At 41.4% G+C, this 15,771-nt stretch overlaps 1 protein-coding gene across 2 annotated transcripts; it reads right to left on the reverse strand.

Annotated features, from left to right (window-relative positions):
* Nucleotides 1-1,162: 1,162 nt before the first annotated feature.
* SAR1B (secretion associated Ras related GTPase 1B) lies at nt 1,163-15,690 on the reverse strand. 2 transcript variants are annotated; one of them, XM_059483486.1, is made up of 7 exons: nt 15,464-15,690; nt 11,096-11,166; nt 8,128-8,247; nt 7,284-7,349; nt 6,639-6,742; nt 6,357-6,488; nt 1,163-4,910 (listed from the first exon to the last, which is right to left on the reverse strand). In XM_059483486.1, exons 2-7 carry the CDS (start codon nt 11,148-11,150, stop codon nt 4,794-4,796), a joined length of 594 nt encoding a protein of 197 aa, XP_059339469.1. In that variant the 5' UTR covers nt 11,151-11,166; nt 15,464-15,690; the 3' UTR covers nt 1,163-4,793. The 2 variants fall into 2 exon arrangements, with proteins under 2 accessions (XP_059339469.1, XP_059339470.1); XM_059483487.1 differs by having other exon boundaries at nt 15,405-15,471.
* Between the last annotated feature and the right edge of the window lie 81 nt (nt 15,691-15,771).

Raw genomic sequence — 15,771 nt, forward strand, 5'->3', positions numbered from 1 at the left:
AATAATAATGGCAAACTTCATGTAAACTTCATACTGCTTCCCTCTTGCATTGTGCCTGACAATGGCTCTGCAAACACAAGCAGAATTTCTTCTTTGATAGAGGTGTCTCTTTCTCAGAATTTTTAAGCATCACAGTGTTGGAATAAAGCTACCCCCAATTAGTGTGCCACTACCTGACATCAGGTTTGTGAGTTATCTCCAGCAGCTTCTGTGTGAGGGAGGCTTCTGTCACCCTGTTACAGACATGGGCAAACAGTGCCCACGTTAGGGAGGCACCACTTCCTTCAGGGCTGCTGTGAGAGCTCTTCTTGTTCAGGCAGAGCCCAAGCATGGCCCAATCCCTCCAGCCACCACTGGCACCAGAGGGAAAACAAGGACAGGAGCCCTTCCACTCACAAGGACGATGAGGCAACATTAGCAGATTGAAAGCTCCTGAAATGAAAGGCATCAAAGGCTCCAAAATATTACCATAAGATTTCTCACTATGATGCAACATCTGCAGTAAGAAACAGGGTCGTAAGAAAAACAAGGGATATATTTTTTAAATTATTATTTTACCATACCTGCTCATCAAATTTTTAATTGTAATTCAAAAGCAGACAAAAAATAATTTGGAAAATGTAAACTAAGAAGAATGTATTCTTAAGGTTGGAAAATAGTTCTCTTAACAGTAGGTTAACACACTCTCCTGTGGGCTACACTCAGTTTCATAAATTTGAACTCCGTGGCAACCCCCACTCCTTAGTCCCACCAGGAGGGCCAATCCTAGAGCACAGCTGGATTCTAAGGATGTATCACTCACTTCTAAGATTATATCTTTCCATCTTATTTTAGAACTGCAACAAAGGAAAGGCATTTTTTTCCATGTTCAAAGAGTTTTCCAGATAGAGGATTTTTTTTCATACACCCATGCACAGAAATTGAGCAAAAATGAGACAGAACTATTACTATATCCACGCAAGAAAACCCAAACTCACTCCTAGACCATATACTGAGCACACTTTTTTCCTGATTTTGACGATTTCACAAGAACTACCTGTTTAAAACTCCTTCAAATTTCAAACAAAATTTTATTTTCTATTCCCAATGGTTGTATTTCCAGCATAGGATGGGACAAGATAATAACAAATGCATTGACAACATGTTAAAGAACACTTTCACCTTTAGCTTTTCTTCTGCAGTTTATTTTATAAATTACAATTTTCAACATTTAGTGCACTCACATTTCAGAACAGAAACACCAGTGCAAAGAGTGGTTTGTCCAAGTGCAAGAAGTTACACATCCCCACTGACCCCAGTGGATGAAGCCCAAATGTAACTCCTCAGTCCACAACCAACAACAGTGTGTTAAATGTGAGCACGTTGTGATCAACAGAAACACTGGACTCTGGTTGGAAACAACCAAATACTTTGACAGGACCAACAAGAGAAGAACAATTTGACCTCCAGCACACCTGTGAATTCACTGGGATTGGAGACCACCTCCATCATTTTTCTGAACTGACATTATTATAAAAAGTGAATGACAAATGTTCTTTATTTGATGCCCATATCCAATTATCAAAACACAATAAAGCTCCCATGCATGCAGGTACTGTACTCCAGTGAATGTCACAGGTCACCTTTGGCACATCATAGTCAGGACCTGAACACAGAAATAATCCTGATCTGGCACAGGATGAATGAGAAAGCTTGGAGAGTTTGCCCATCTCCAATGCCAATAATTGTTGCTGAAAAATGCATTAAACCAAGACTGAAATACAGCAATCACCTCTCAGTTATACAATACATACTAGACCCCAATTTTAATTTTTTTTTAAATTCTTAATTACATCCAAGCAAAAGAAATCTTCAACCCAGAGATGCTGGTAAATGGGGTCACTCCTGTGAAATACAGGCCACTGTCAGAAGTAGTTAGTAGGATCTTAGAAATCTGCATTCATTTCTCTTAAGGAACTGTTGCAATGTAAAAACAAAATGAGACAATTCATAAATAACATCTTTATTAATGAGTTTTCTTTTTCACATTCTTTAAAGTGATGTTCAATTAAAATCTGCATAGTCAAGAGTGCAAAAAAAAAATCGTAAGTCAGACCCAAATGTGAACATTACTTGTTTTGAAGCAAGACTGGCCACAGTCATAGGAATAAAATAGAAATAAATGGCCAGGGGGATATGGAGGGGGTGGGGATGAGAACCACCAGGGAAAATTCTCATCAGTAAATTTGTCTATTAATAAAGTCTTCACACAAAGACACACAACACTCATTCACATTCATTTGCACAACAGAATGTAAACTACAGAAGAAAGGTCCTTCCTCTGCTGAATGAAATGAAATAGAGCAAGTTTATTTATGTATTTCACTGAGCATTGATCACCTATTCCAACAACATACCCAGCTGGATAACACCAGGTCCAGGTTTCTCCATGCCCTTATTACAATAACATTTCAGCCACCATCCCAGAGCAGGAACCAGGGAACCAAGGGTGTTTCCACAACACTGGGAACTATTCTTAACACACACTTTTAAGCACCATCACCTCCCTTCCTTTTTAATTTGTAATGGGATTACCCTTTTCTTTAGTGCTGCTGTTCACAGTTGGTTGGAAGAGCAGGTGAGGAGGACCCTCCAAGCCCATGCAATGGCTCAGCCTGTGGAACTGCAGCACAACATCTCCACTTCCAGCTTCATTTCCATAAGCACAGGCAACACAGTCCCAAATCCCTCACATCAACACCACAATGTGACTCTGCAAGTAGTACTTTTAATATTTACACCATCTAGTGATTCAGCTGTGGTTCTCTGCATTATCACCATCATCAGAAAAAGCTAGAGAAAAAACCAAGAGGCACATTCCCTACATACTGGCTGTAGGCAGTGAAGACACACACTGTGCACACAGTGGTGAGAGGCCACTTCTTGCCTCCAGTCTGGATTTGTGCAGCAGAGACACCACTCCACAGCTGAGCATGAATTAAAATGCAGAATTCTCTATGTTGGTCATTTGGAAAAGCCCTCCAATGCCCTCACACTGAGCTGCACCACACACAAACTGGGCTTAATGTTTTGCATGTGATTCTGCAGTAATAAACTTCATTTACAATTTATATTAGTTAGGTTCTGAATTATTCAGATGCACAATCTAGGACTGTGGGGAACTGATCATCAATATTCAATCATACCAGTTCAGGTTTGGGCAAGGAGTAAGTCTAATTTATTTGCTTTGTGCCTACAGCCTTTAGATATGAGATTCAAGCCCAGAGGTCAAAAGGAAGTTATTTGTGAAATCAAACCAGTCAGAAATACATTTGCTGCCATGGATATTGGAACATAAGGCCTAAAGTATCTTGGAGAAGATGTACAAGAGGAAGTAAAAGGATTCAGTACAACTTGCAGCAGTTTGTATTTGTACAAGGACAAAACAAACTACACAGTGAAACTTAAACCCATCAGACTGAAATGGTGACTCCAGGGCTGAAACCCCACATTCATTTGGCAAATCAGGAGTAAAACTTGCCCAGCACAAGAAAGCACCCACCACAGCTCCCAGCCAGCATCAATAAAATGTGCTGCAGCATCCTTTCTTCAAAGATAACCTGCTTCCTCCTTGGGGAACTAACACTCAGAAGCAGGGAAAAGCAGTCAGAAACGGGAAAGAGAGACTGAATTTGACCCCAGAAATAAGTGCCCTGGGCATCCAGCAGCTGCCACACTGGTCAGGTTTCAGGGCAAAACCACATAAAAGGATCCATCTTGCCCTAAAAATAAAACTGGCCAATGAGTGTGAGCTGGTAAACTTGCAAAAGCAGCAATGGCAACCCCTTCTTTTTCCAGGAAATTTCATGGGCAAGTCTTCTGGTAGACCCAAAAATTAATGAAATTGGAAATGGGATATTTAGTGCAGGGGTATTCTTATTTCTTCAGAAAGAAACTGTATTTCTTGTGTCACATCAAGGGTTTAATTCAAGAGACCAGTAGATTAAGACCACTTTTGTCATTAATTCAAGATTTACTTTGGCACAGCTAATTTAGACTTTTTGTATTTGTGGTAATTATAAGGGCATCACAGTGGATTTTTCCTTTACTACGAAAAATCCTAAAATAAATAGAATTTAGTAGTCTGAAAAAACCCACCTTACTCTAATCTACAATGAAACTACTTTGTGGCCTGCTTGTGTTTCAGGAAAATATCCCACATATTCAGATCAGCCTCACTAGTTAAGACACATTCAAATGAAACATTTCCCATTAAAGATGCCAAAACTGGATTTAAATTTATTGCATGACGTTGCATAAGAAAGTGTATTATTGAAAACTGTAAGGCATCATGCAATTATCCATCAGCTAATTATTTATTATTCCTTGAAAGATGGTTATATACTCTAAAGTTATAAAACCAGTTTCAAAAAAGTACATAAAAAATTTAACATAAGCATTAAATATTTTTCACATGTTCATCGTTTTCAGCTGTTAAAAAGTGCATTCAAACATACTGTACTGGAAAGTTGCTCTGACCAAAAATGGTGCTGGAGACTCATTAAATTAAAAGCTGCAAAAGGATGTTGCATGGGATTAGAAAGCTCACAGGTTGTGGCATTTAAACTTACAAACTTGCTCGAAATAATTTCACAATCCTCACACTTGCAATTTAGCATCAATGATAGAATTAGCTAAAAATGTGTATTTTTAAAATTGAACAGTCAAATGAATTCAAGTTACGTACACTGAGTGATCAAAAAGGAGCAGACATGGAGCCCAGGGCAGGGTGTGCTGCTGGGAGCTCGGCAGGCTCAGTTGATGTACTGGGCCATCCAGCGGAACCCCTCCCCGTAGCCTTGTCTCTTCAGCACGCTGCACATGAACACCTCCAGGGGCCTGGCATTCAGGTCCTTCAGTGGTGTGCTGCCCTGCAGAGAGACACACACAGCCCCTTACAGCTCCTTGGAAATAAAACATGTCCTTACAGTGCCCTTATGAACAGCATCGATTCCACATGGACATCTGCTTCTATGGAACGCCCCTATTTAACTTGTGTCTGACACTGGAATTTTGGAAAATAAATTAATCTAAAATCATAGAATGGGATGGGTTAGAAGGGATCTTAAAGCTAATCTCATTCCAGCCCCCTGCCACGGGCAAGGACCTTTACTATCCAACCTTCCGACCTTCACCTATCCAACCTTCCAGTATCGCAGGTTGCTCCAAGCCCTGTCCAACTGACATGAAAACACTTCCAGGAATGGGGCATCCCCAGCTTCTCTGGGCCTGACACCTCCACAGAGAGACAAGAACATGTGACCTTAAACTCAGTCATTTGTGTGCAAGAGCACCATGCATGTTCTCACGTGCATCCACACTGGAGAGGGGATGTGAAACCAGAACAGAAAAGCAGACATGCAAAGAGAATTTTAGAGCTTATATTTGGTGTTCAGTCACAGTTCCCTGCTCTGTTTGCAACAGTTTTCCAATCAGATAAAAAAACCATTTGCTACAAATTTTAGAACTGACCAAAGCATGAATGCCATGTTCTTGCTTGCCAAAATCAGCACAGTGCAATAAAGCTGCTGTTCAACTGGAGATTCACAGTGGTGTCAATCTTCATCAAATACATGTGGTGGAAAGACCAGAAAACAAGTTTGTTGCAAAATGCAACAAACAAGAAAATACAGACTTCTTCCTGTCTGACCTAAATTATGACTGGCACTGCACTTAAAGGGAGGCACCTAAGAGTGAATAAGCAAAGATGAATTGCAGGGCAGGTGCTCTGAGCAGAGCTGGTCAGCTAAAGGAGAAAATCTGAATCTAGAAATCTGCCTTGTTGCTACAGATGCCAGTAGGAACTTTCTCTTTTCCACAACCTACAAACTTAGACTTCTACAATGGTGTAAATCTATCTCTAAGCTTTAGGCAAATATGTTAGGTAGAAAATTATTAAAGCTTGCACTTGAAATGAAAAAGATTCTATTCAGTTTTCTCTCATAATTCACTCTACAACTATAGCCTCTGAAAATTGTTTAAAAATAGTGCATAAGAAAGTTGAAGTACTAAAAATTATTCTAGATAGAAATATCTTTTCTCTGAAAAAATGTGGCATTAAATACCACATGTATTTAAGTGGTTAATTATGTAAAAAGTTGTAGTAGACATACATTTAACATACACACACAAAGAGACTCTGGGATTCATTCTATATACTGTTATTATGTACTAAGTACTTTATAAATTAGAAAAACATTTATTTTGTATAGCTGGAGCAAACTAGAGTCAACACACAAATAAGGCAAACTAACTGCCCAAGCAAGAAACCTCACCAAAAAAAAAAAAAAACCAAAAAACCACAAAGCAAGCAATACCTTTCCTGTTGTCTGGCCATACAGACCAAACGTCTCTCGTAACCTCTCTTCACTGATGGCTTCAGGTCTGTCAATCTTGTTACCAAGAATTAGGATAGGCACATTAGCAATAGTTTCATCTGTCATTAGTGACTGCAAAGGAATGGAGAAAGGAGGACTGATTAATTTAAAATACAGAAGGTCAAATCACTACTACTCATTTACAGGTGACAGCAGAGGTCTGTTGGGGATTTGAGCTTACTTCTTAGAAGCTCAAACTTTCAAAAGTTTATTTAAACTTACATCAAGTTCTTCTTTTGATTCAAGCAATCTTTCATGATCTGCACAGTCCACCAAGAACACAACACCATTAATTGCAGGCAGGTAGTTTTTCCACACTCTGCGAGCTACAGGGAAAATAAGAAATTAAAACAAAATAATCCCCAAATAACAGAGTGATGCACATTGGTAATTAAAAAGCAACAGGTGCATGTGGGTTTATTAATTTGATTTTTTAAAAATTCTTAGCTTATGTTGCCAGTCTTTGGAATGCAATTCATGTTTTACAAAGCTTGAAATAACAGAACAAAACCATAATTCACTCTAATGTTATCACTGTTCTATCCTACATGAATGCTGATGTGTGGAAATGGTTTTTGTTTCCCCAAGAATTATGTCAACAAAGGTAAGTTTGAAGGTAAATGCAAGGAAATGAAGGTAAATGCAAAGTACAGAACCCCTCACAGTATTAATCAAAAGTTTCTCCTCTACTGCAACTCTTGCTAAGTCGTATTTGTGATTTGTGATAAATGGTGGAGATGAGCAAAAGAGCAGCCAATGTCACAGAAGAGTTTGGGAAGTCAGTCTCTGCAGCAGGGCTGTGTTTCTGATTGGAAGCAAACTCCAGCCCAGTTCAGTGAGCTTGAGTGAGTCAACACACAGTCTTACCTTGAGCATGTCCACCCAGATCGAAGGTAGTGAAAGTCATGCCAGCAATTGTCAGCTCTTCTGAAGCTGGAAATACACAGAATTATGTTCTAGGTGAAGGTTATGCAGCGCTTTGGAAAAATCTGGCCTTCTAGCACATAGATTTTACTTTCTTTTGGTTCTTTACAGTATTGTGTTATTCAAGAAGAACATGAGAGTAATACATTCTCCCAAAATCAATGGCACATTCATGTATCACCAAAATGTTATTAACCATTAAAGCATGTGTGAAATATCTACAATGCTAAGAAGAGCAGAGTATTCCTACATTATTTATCCCTCATGTTACACAAACAACAGTTGGCTCTGACATCTGGTTTGCAAAAAAGATTTTGCATTTGGCATTTTGTTTTCAATACTGTTCAAGGCTTCTCCTCTTCATATCCTTTCCCAGTTTCTCACCTCCTTACTAGACTTCCCCAATCCACATTTTCAACCTGTTGAACTTTTTCTCCTGCAGGGTTACCTGGATAACAATTACACAGCAACCTCTGAGACACAAACACTGATTTTCTAATTATACAGAGAAGCTGGTCCCAAAAATTTCAAGTCCCTATTTCTTGCAGCTTCTATAGTACAAACTCTCTGCTTCATTGCTCTGCTTGATATTCACCTCTTAATTTTAAATATAACACTCTGAACTATCCTACACACACTGTTTTTTAAGATTACTTGAACTATCCATGGATTGCAATCCCAAAAATCTCAGATCTCCTCAGTTACACTGGTGGTCTTAGATCTGACATAATCAGATCCTGCTTTTCTTCAAATGCTTTCTAGCTAAGGAGCAGCACTATGAACTTACTGGGGTGTAACGTAGGGACGTGCTGTCCCAGTCTGTCATCTTTGAGCATGTGCAGCAGTGTTGTTTTTCCAGCATTGTCCAGTCCAAGAAACACTAGTTTGCCTGATTTCTTGTACAGTCCTAGAAGAAAAAATGACCTAGTGATTAATCAGTTCAACACAGTTCATTTCCAGCACTAGAGATGATTTTGCTCCTAGGAACAAAGTGTTCAGTCACAGTACAAAATACAGACCAGGCAAATTCCAGCACACCTTTATCAGTGCCCTTTATCCACGCTGTACAAATGACATTCCCACTTACCACAAGGCTGCTGTACCAGGTAACCTGCAGCTTACAGGATGCTTGGCAGGACAGGCACAAATTGGTGTGAATGTGTCAATCATGGAATACATTCCATTAGCTTAGGAAAAGCTTCTGACAGAACAGGACTAAATGCTACCAGTGTAGTTTACTCTGTCCCAGCAAAAGCACAGTTCTGCTCACAGGTGGTGGAGAGATGGGCACAGACCCAGCACAGATCCAGCAGGCTCTGGATCATGGGCCAATCTGAACCTGAACTCTGTTCACCTACCTTCAATTACAGCAAAACACTTGTCTGAGACAAAAAAGAAATTCAGACCTCAATCACAATAATACAGAGAAATTGGATTCAACATCAATAATCATAATTTGTGAATGAATTCTTTAATATTGTCTAACACATTATTTGGACAAAAAGTAACTTTCACCCACATCCCCAGGAAAACTGTTGGCTACATCCTGAATGGCATTGTCAGGACACTCTGACACACTTTGTCCCATGTGACAATGCTTTAACAAGAAATTTTATTTTCATTGATTGTCTTCTTTATAAAAATGTCTTCTGACCTTCTTCTCCCCCTCCACTTGTAACCCCAGAAATGCAACAGTTGCTGTGAAGGAGAGGAAAGATTTTTTAAAACACAAACACCATATTTCCTTAAATTGGAGATTATGGAAGGGCAATTCTCTTACAACTTGTCAACACTGTATCCTCTGCCAGAATTAGTTTTCACTGCTTCAAACTCATTGATATTCAAAGGAAAACATTAAGATAAAATAAACTTAAAACCAAAAAATCAATCCTGTTCTGTACTACAAAAAAACCCTATTTTCTGTAAAGTGCTATGCTCCTGTGTGTTGGGGTGTTGAGCCAGCCCTGCTGAGGCTGCAGCACTGCAGGGACAGAGGTGCCTCTGCCCAGCAGACCTTTACACCACTGCTGTTTGCTCACCTCTGCCTTTGAGCTAATCTCAGGGATCACATTCCAGCTGGACATGTTTTGTAACTTGCAGGAATGAATATTCTCTCCTATTCATCGTCTTATTTCATTAATGATCTTTATTACTCCAGGTCCTGCAGAGTGTCTTCATAGTTCTTTCATGTACAACAACTTTTACTTCCCAAACTCACTTCCTCACATGCCCATATATACACTAACTAATAAACTGTGGAGTGGAGGAAAAAGTGTTAATGGTTACAGGGAAAGAAGTGGACAAACATTTTCATATACTAACTTACATCACAGGAGAGCTCCAGTTCATGCTCACCTTATGAGTTAACCAAAACTCTCCTAACCTATAGGAAAACAAAAATATTTTTCCCCCTCTCAGCCAGCAGATCCAGGAGTCTTTGCTTCCCAGTCAGATGTTGCTGCTTGCACCACAACATTTCAAACTTCCCAGATGTCTTTCAGAGAAATACAAGACTAACAAGCAGCCATACTTCAGCTACTGGCTACACCAAGACCTGAGTTTTTATACATATATACAAGTTAAAAAATGGTTTTGTGCCTCCCAGAAGTATACTTGTGCAAAGATGTTCTTCCTAAAGTGATCCCATTAACCTTCTGACAGACAGCACAGGGAACTGTGGCAGTTTCCCAAATGTTATGATCTGTCTTTTTCAACTCTAACTACAACTGAAAATGCAAAGAGAAACTGTTTCTTTTAGAAAAAGAGGGGCATAAAAGAGGAAGCTGTTTCAAGCTCCTCTGTCTTTCAGCAGAATTAGCCTTTGCTTGCACAGGAATGGAAGAGCAGGCCAGTGTGCAGTAATCACTGTGCAGCTAAGGAAGAAGAGATAAGAAAGATTAGTCAACTTAGTTAAAATTTCACTGGCTAACATTTTGATAGCAGGCCAAGGGTCTGACATTCAGTGCAAAACTTTAAACTTTCAACTGATAAAAGGTAGGTGGCACAGCTTGCTATGACTTCTTAGCCTCCAATGCTTTTTGACCACTTCAATAAAAACCTTTCAACTTGGAAATTGTGTCTTTTACCTATGTGATCTGCAACTTCTGAGCCTTTTTTTAGTATCCTAACATTAACTGAATCCTAACATTAATTTTCCTCATGGTTGTGGGGTTTTTTCATCTTGGACTGATATGGATTGCAGACTTTTTGAACAGGGAATAATTTTCTGAGGCTCTTGAGTAGGTGCCAGTGAAGTTTCACATTAATTTCTGTGGTACAGAACAAAAACTCACAGAACAAGGTGCTGCTGAACATGAGAAAGAGTTTTAATATCTGACACTAATTTTTTGCAGACAGTCCCTTCTATTTGGATTCTGAAATGATAGCCTCATGTGCAAAAGAACTGAATTAAATAACTGAGTTCAGTTCTTTACAGCAGAGAAAAATCAGGACAAGACCCATAAGAGCCATGTGAATTACACCAGCTTAAATGTAGTATGATTAGAAAAGTCTGACCTTTTATTATCATGAAATAAAATGTAATTTTTTTCAAGAAGAGTTAATGTAAGACAGAGTGGAGAGCACACTCTGGAAATGCTCAGTATTGATAAGTGAAACTTTTGTTTGAGTGTTACTGAATGTACACCAAACCAAATATTATTATTTACCCAGCAGTCTTATTTGAAGATAACAAGTGAACAGATATTTTACACGAGAACAGCAGAAAGGAAAAGCCCCAAACAATAATGACTTACCTAAAAACTGCAATACACTACTGAAACCACTGTAAATCCAATCAAATAGGAACATATCTGAATCTTATAGTCTGAAATAAAGAGAAAACATAATACATTTAAGTTCTGTCAGAACAGCACATTAAGCATCATAAAATATTTATAGGTAACAAAAATAATTTAAAATCCTGTGTTTAAAAAAAAATGGTTTTGGTAAACTGTATCATAGACCAGTTAAATGACAATAGCAAAGATTTTCCCCTCCCTTGGGAAAACACTACATGGACTGAAGTCTTTGCAAAAAGTAAAAATAATTTTATCCAAACTACAATTTGTTGAAGGTATGTATGATCCACTGAAGATTTTCAACAGGATTTTCACTTTTCAGCTGGGGAAAGCTGGCACTTAGAGAGGGCACTAGAGGGATATCAGTGCAGATTTGGAGCTCCAGCCACCCCTGGGAGCTGCTGGGGTTCAAAGTGGAGGCAGTAAGAGGTGAAGAAGTTTTGCAGAATTGAATCTAGAGAAGTTTGATACCAAATAAATCCTGTCCACACAGAACCTGTCTGTTTGGCTTGTTATGGAAAACAATTACCTAGCACAAAGCACTGTAACTATCCTTCAAAGTCAGTGACCTCCTGTATTGCCCTGCACAGGCTGCCATAATTCAAACCTTAATGCAAAAGTTTTGTTTTAAAAAATCCACTTTTTCCCAGTGAATTCCTTCAGCTTGGATTCAATAACAAGCTGAGCTGAGAGCCCATACTAGGTTCATTGTGTAGCCATGAGTGATGAATTTCCTAGCTTTCATCTTAATTTCCTCATTATCTAAAGTGAGGATAATCATAGAATCATTGAGGTTGGAAAAGACCTCTAAGACCACTGAGTCCAACTGTTAGGCCAGCACCTCTGTGTTCAACACTTACACCAAGTCCCCAAGGCACATCCCCAAGGCTTCCAATGGTGAATCCACCACTGCCCTGGGCAGCCTGTGCAGGGCTTGGCCACCCTTTCAGTGAAGAAATTTTTCTTAATACCTAATCTGAATCTTTGCTGGCACAACTTGAAGCTGTTTCCTCTTGTCTTGTCACTGGTCACCTGAGAGAAAACACCAACCCTGACCTGGCTACAACCCGTCAGGGAGTTGTAGAGAGTGATGAGGTTTCCCCCTGAGCCTCCTTTCTCCAGGCTGAGCCTCCCCAGCTCCTTCAACTCTTCCTCACCAAACTTGTGCTCTAAATCCCACTGAAAGCACCAGTTTGACACAGTGAACTGTAAGCATTTTAGTTCTCTTGGAGACTAAAGGGCAACATCCTTAGAAACCTTTAGCAGCTAATTCCTACTGGAATACATGACCCCTGTGGACACTGGAGTCTGGCTGCCCTGGAAAAACTGGGCTGCACTGCTAAACACAGCTGGGAGAGGCATTCTCACTGCTACAGGGGCCCAGCACACTTGTTCAGAAGCTGCAGGGCTGCCTTGGGGCATCTCAAGAGGACTTCAGGGCAGCTCTGAGCCTAGAGCACAGCACACAGGAGTCAAAACACAGGTCTGAACCAGCCCAAAAACCCAGGCATCCATCACAGCAGCTACACTCACGACAGAATTTCTTTGCTATGCAACAACAGGTACACCATACAGAGCTAATGTGGAAAGAGGAGTGGATATTTAAATGACCTTTGCTTGCACTGGAACAAAATCTGTTCAGATGACAAAGCACCAGGTGTCTTGGTTTCGCCACAGCTAACCCTTAAACCTTTAACCATGACTCTGAACAACACAGCAGCTGCAACAGGCACAATTTTTAAGAATACCAATCAAATATGCTTGTCAATGCATAAACACCCAGTTACACAATGTCATGACTGAAACTGTCCCTTGCACAGCTAAAAATCAAAGGTCAAGAATAAGCAAACATGGCAGAACACGCACGTCAGCAGATTTATTTATTGCTTGAGCAAAATAGCAATGGAGAAAAGCCTCTGTGGGGCTTAGGGAAACCAGCGACTCAAATAACCTGCAAATCAGGGCAAACAGCGTGATGTAAGAGAAGTGCTCAGATTACTGAGGTGAGAATAACTTCAGTGTTCAGTTGTATTAACCTGTTCCATCTATTACACTTAGGTTTACAAAAAACATCAACCAAAACAATCTTCATGCACTACAGAAAAACTTTAAGGGGCGAGATTCAAATGATTAATGTGAGAGCAGGATTACTCCACAAACACAGCTGAAGTGGCATTAATACAGGTTCAATTTCCATCACCATAAGAAAAGTGGTGCTGGAAACAGAGCTACCCAAATCCTCCCAAAACAACCTCCATATCAGCTGGCAGCAGTTAAAGGAAAACACTTTCAAAATGGGAAAAAAATGAACAGCTAATTGTAAAGGCACACAGGTAATATTTGAATAGCGATATTAAATCTGCTCTTATCACATAGGAAAACTTTATAATTCATAGCTGTGTCAAATCAAAGCATTACAAACCAGAGTGACTCTGCTCTGGTTGGAGAGTTGTTATGCTGAGAGCAAATTCAGGGAAGAGCTGAGGCTGTTGAATATATACAGACTCAAACTCTCAGGCTCACGTTAAAAACACCACAAAAGCAGAACAATGAGGACTCAGCAATCACTGTTCACAAGCCATGATGGAGATAAAGGTACTATTTTAATGTTTTTTCAAGGCTTGATTTGAAAATAATCCACTGGAAGCAGACAAAAGTTTTAAATGAAAAGCTGTGCTGGACCAAGACAGTCTTTTACACCAACTGCTTTTACAGACATCACCAGCTCACTGTGTCTCCACTGCAAAGACACCAAAGTTAACTTTCTAGTATCACTTCAGTGACACGTGTACCACTGAAAAACATCCCCTTCAACCCTGGTCAATGTTATTCCATCAGCAAAGCATCACCCAGTAACTCCTGTGCAGCCATTCTACCACTCCACAGCCCAAGGACCTGGGTTCACTCACTGAGACTGGAGAATGAGGAATTCTCCACAGTGGCTCTGGTAACACCGAGCCAGCCTCCTGGAGGGAAAGCTGCTGACAGCATGGACTAGCAAGCAAACTCACTCACAACTCTTTTATCTTCTGAAAGCCAGGAAATTTTTTCCTCCTACACTCAACTAGTGTTTTTCCTAGCTAAAAATTCATAATTTCATTTCCAAACCTTAGGACAGTGCTCACTTCTGAAGACTCTTGAAGTTAAGGTAAGAGACAGTATCAGGCTTTTAAAGAGCATTTTAAATGCCTTTATGGGACAATGAGGAAACAGAAACCAGTGACACCCAAAAGAACAGCTCTGCAAGTACTGGGAACACACTGTGCTACACCTGTGTGGGGACTGTCAGCAAGAGAAGAGATCTCAGTCCAGCCTGAGAGCACCAAACATCAGTTTCAGCCACAGCTCAGTCTGAAACCACAACCTGCAAGCAATGGCTTAAAGCCTACTGCCAAGGGTGTATTTTTAGTTTTTCAAGCAGGATGGAAACATGATAACTTGAAAGTTATAATTTCACACATGATAACCATAACATTAAAAAATATTACCACACGCAACAAAAGTAAAATCCCTAGGAAACTTGGTGGCTAAACTGAGATTCTACAACACAGTTTACTCTTTGATTTGAAACTGCACTTGGATTTTGTATTTTAAGAGCTAAGGAAAGGCATAGTTAGAAAATTAGATAAAAGCATAGACTTTCTAAAAGTATTCTGATAATTTTTTGACAGCAACTAATTTTTGAGACAGCAGTTTGCCTATGAGAACAGCACTACAACCCACGAGTTCCCAAGGGCAGCTGGTGCAGAGGTTTCGGCAGCCCTGGCTCACAAAGCCCAGCTGTCAGAGCACATCCTCGCTGCAGGGCCGCCGAACATTCACTGACAGGGAACAAAACCCTTAAAAGCAGTAACTTCTGAAGACATAACAACACTTCAAACAAGCATTGCCCTGTCTATACAACGCGGCAGACGGCCCAGGGATGCTGGAGGGCACCCGTGGGTTACGGGGTTCCTTAAGGCACCTCACCAACACAGACCCCCGCAGGCAGCGCTACTCGGGACCTGCGAGCACCGTGACAGCCTCAGGACCGGCCCGAGCAGCCCCAGGGCAGTGCCGGGGGGAAGAAAGGAGGCGACAGAAGGAATAGGAGGGAAGGGGGAGAGCGGCCGGCCCCGGGCCCCGCGCAGGCCGCAGCTCGTCGGGGCGCGCAGGGACCCCCGGGCAGGCCCAGCCGCGGCCCGGAGGCCGCTCCCGGCAGGACACGGGAACGGCCCAGCGTCCTGCTGGGGAGAACAGACCCCTCACCACCCACCCCGCTCACCCGGTACCGCTGAGCCTGAGGTGCTCCGGGACTCGGGCAGCACCGACACCGACACTCACCCCGGCTGCGCCCGCTCCGCCCCCCGCCGCTCCTTCCGGCACCGGCACCCGCGGCGCACACACTCGGCTGGGCTCGTCTGCGTTCGGATGGACTCGGCTCTGTCCGGATGGGCGGGCTTGGTCTCTACGGGGTTGCCTTCGGCTGGGTTCGGCCAGGCTCGCCCCGGTTCGGTGTGACTCGGCCGTGTTCGGCTGGGTTCGGTTCGGTGTGACTCGGCTCCGCCCCTCCGCGTGCCCGCCCAGCCCCGCCCTCGGCCCCGCCCCTTTCAGCCGCAGCGCCGCTCCCGGAAGTGCCACGTGTCCGCAGT

Source organism: Ammospiza nelsoni, chromosome 16 (genome assembly GCF_027579445.1).
Source record: "Ammospiza nelsoni isolate bAmmNel1 chromosome 16, bAmmNel1.pri, whole genome shotgun sequence".
Lineage (NCBI taxonomy): Eukaryota > Metazoa > Chordata > Aves > Passeriformes > Passerellidae > Ammospiza > Ammospiza nelsoni.

Excerpts from the sequence above, each read along its gene's own strand:
- SAR1B (XM_059483486.1), bottom strand. The coding sequence starts at position 11,150 with ATGTTCCTATTTGATTGGATTTACAGTGGTTTCAGTAGTGTATTGCAG. Across the intron at positions 7,350-8,127 it reads CGTCCCTACGTTACACCCCA|CTTCAGAAGAGCTGACAATT; the intron begins GTAAGTTCATAG and ends GTGTATTTCCAG. Across the intron at positions 6,743-7,283 it reads TCTGGGTGGACATGCTCAAG|CTCGCAGAGTGTGGAAAAAC; the intron begins GTAAGACTGTGT and ends TTTTCCCTGTAG.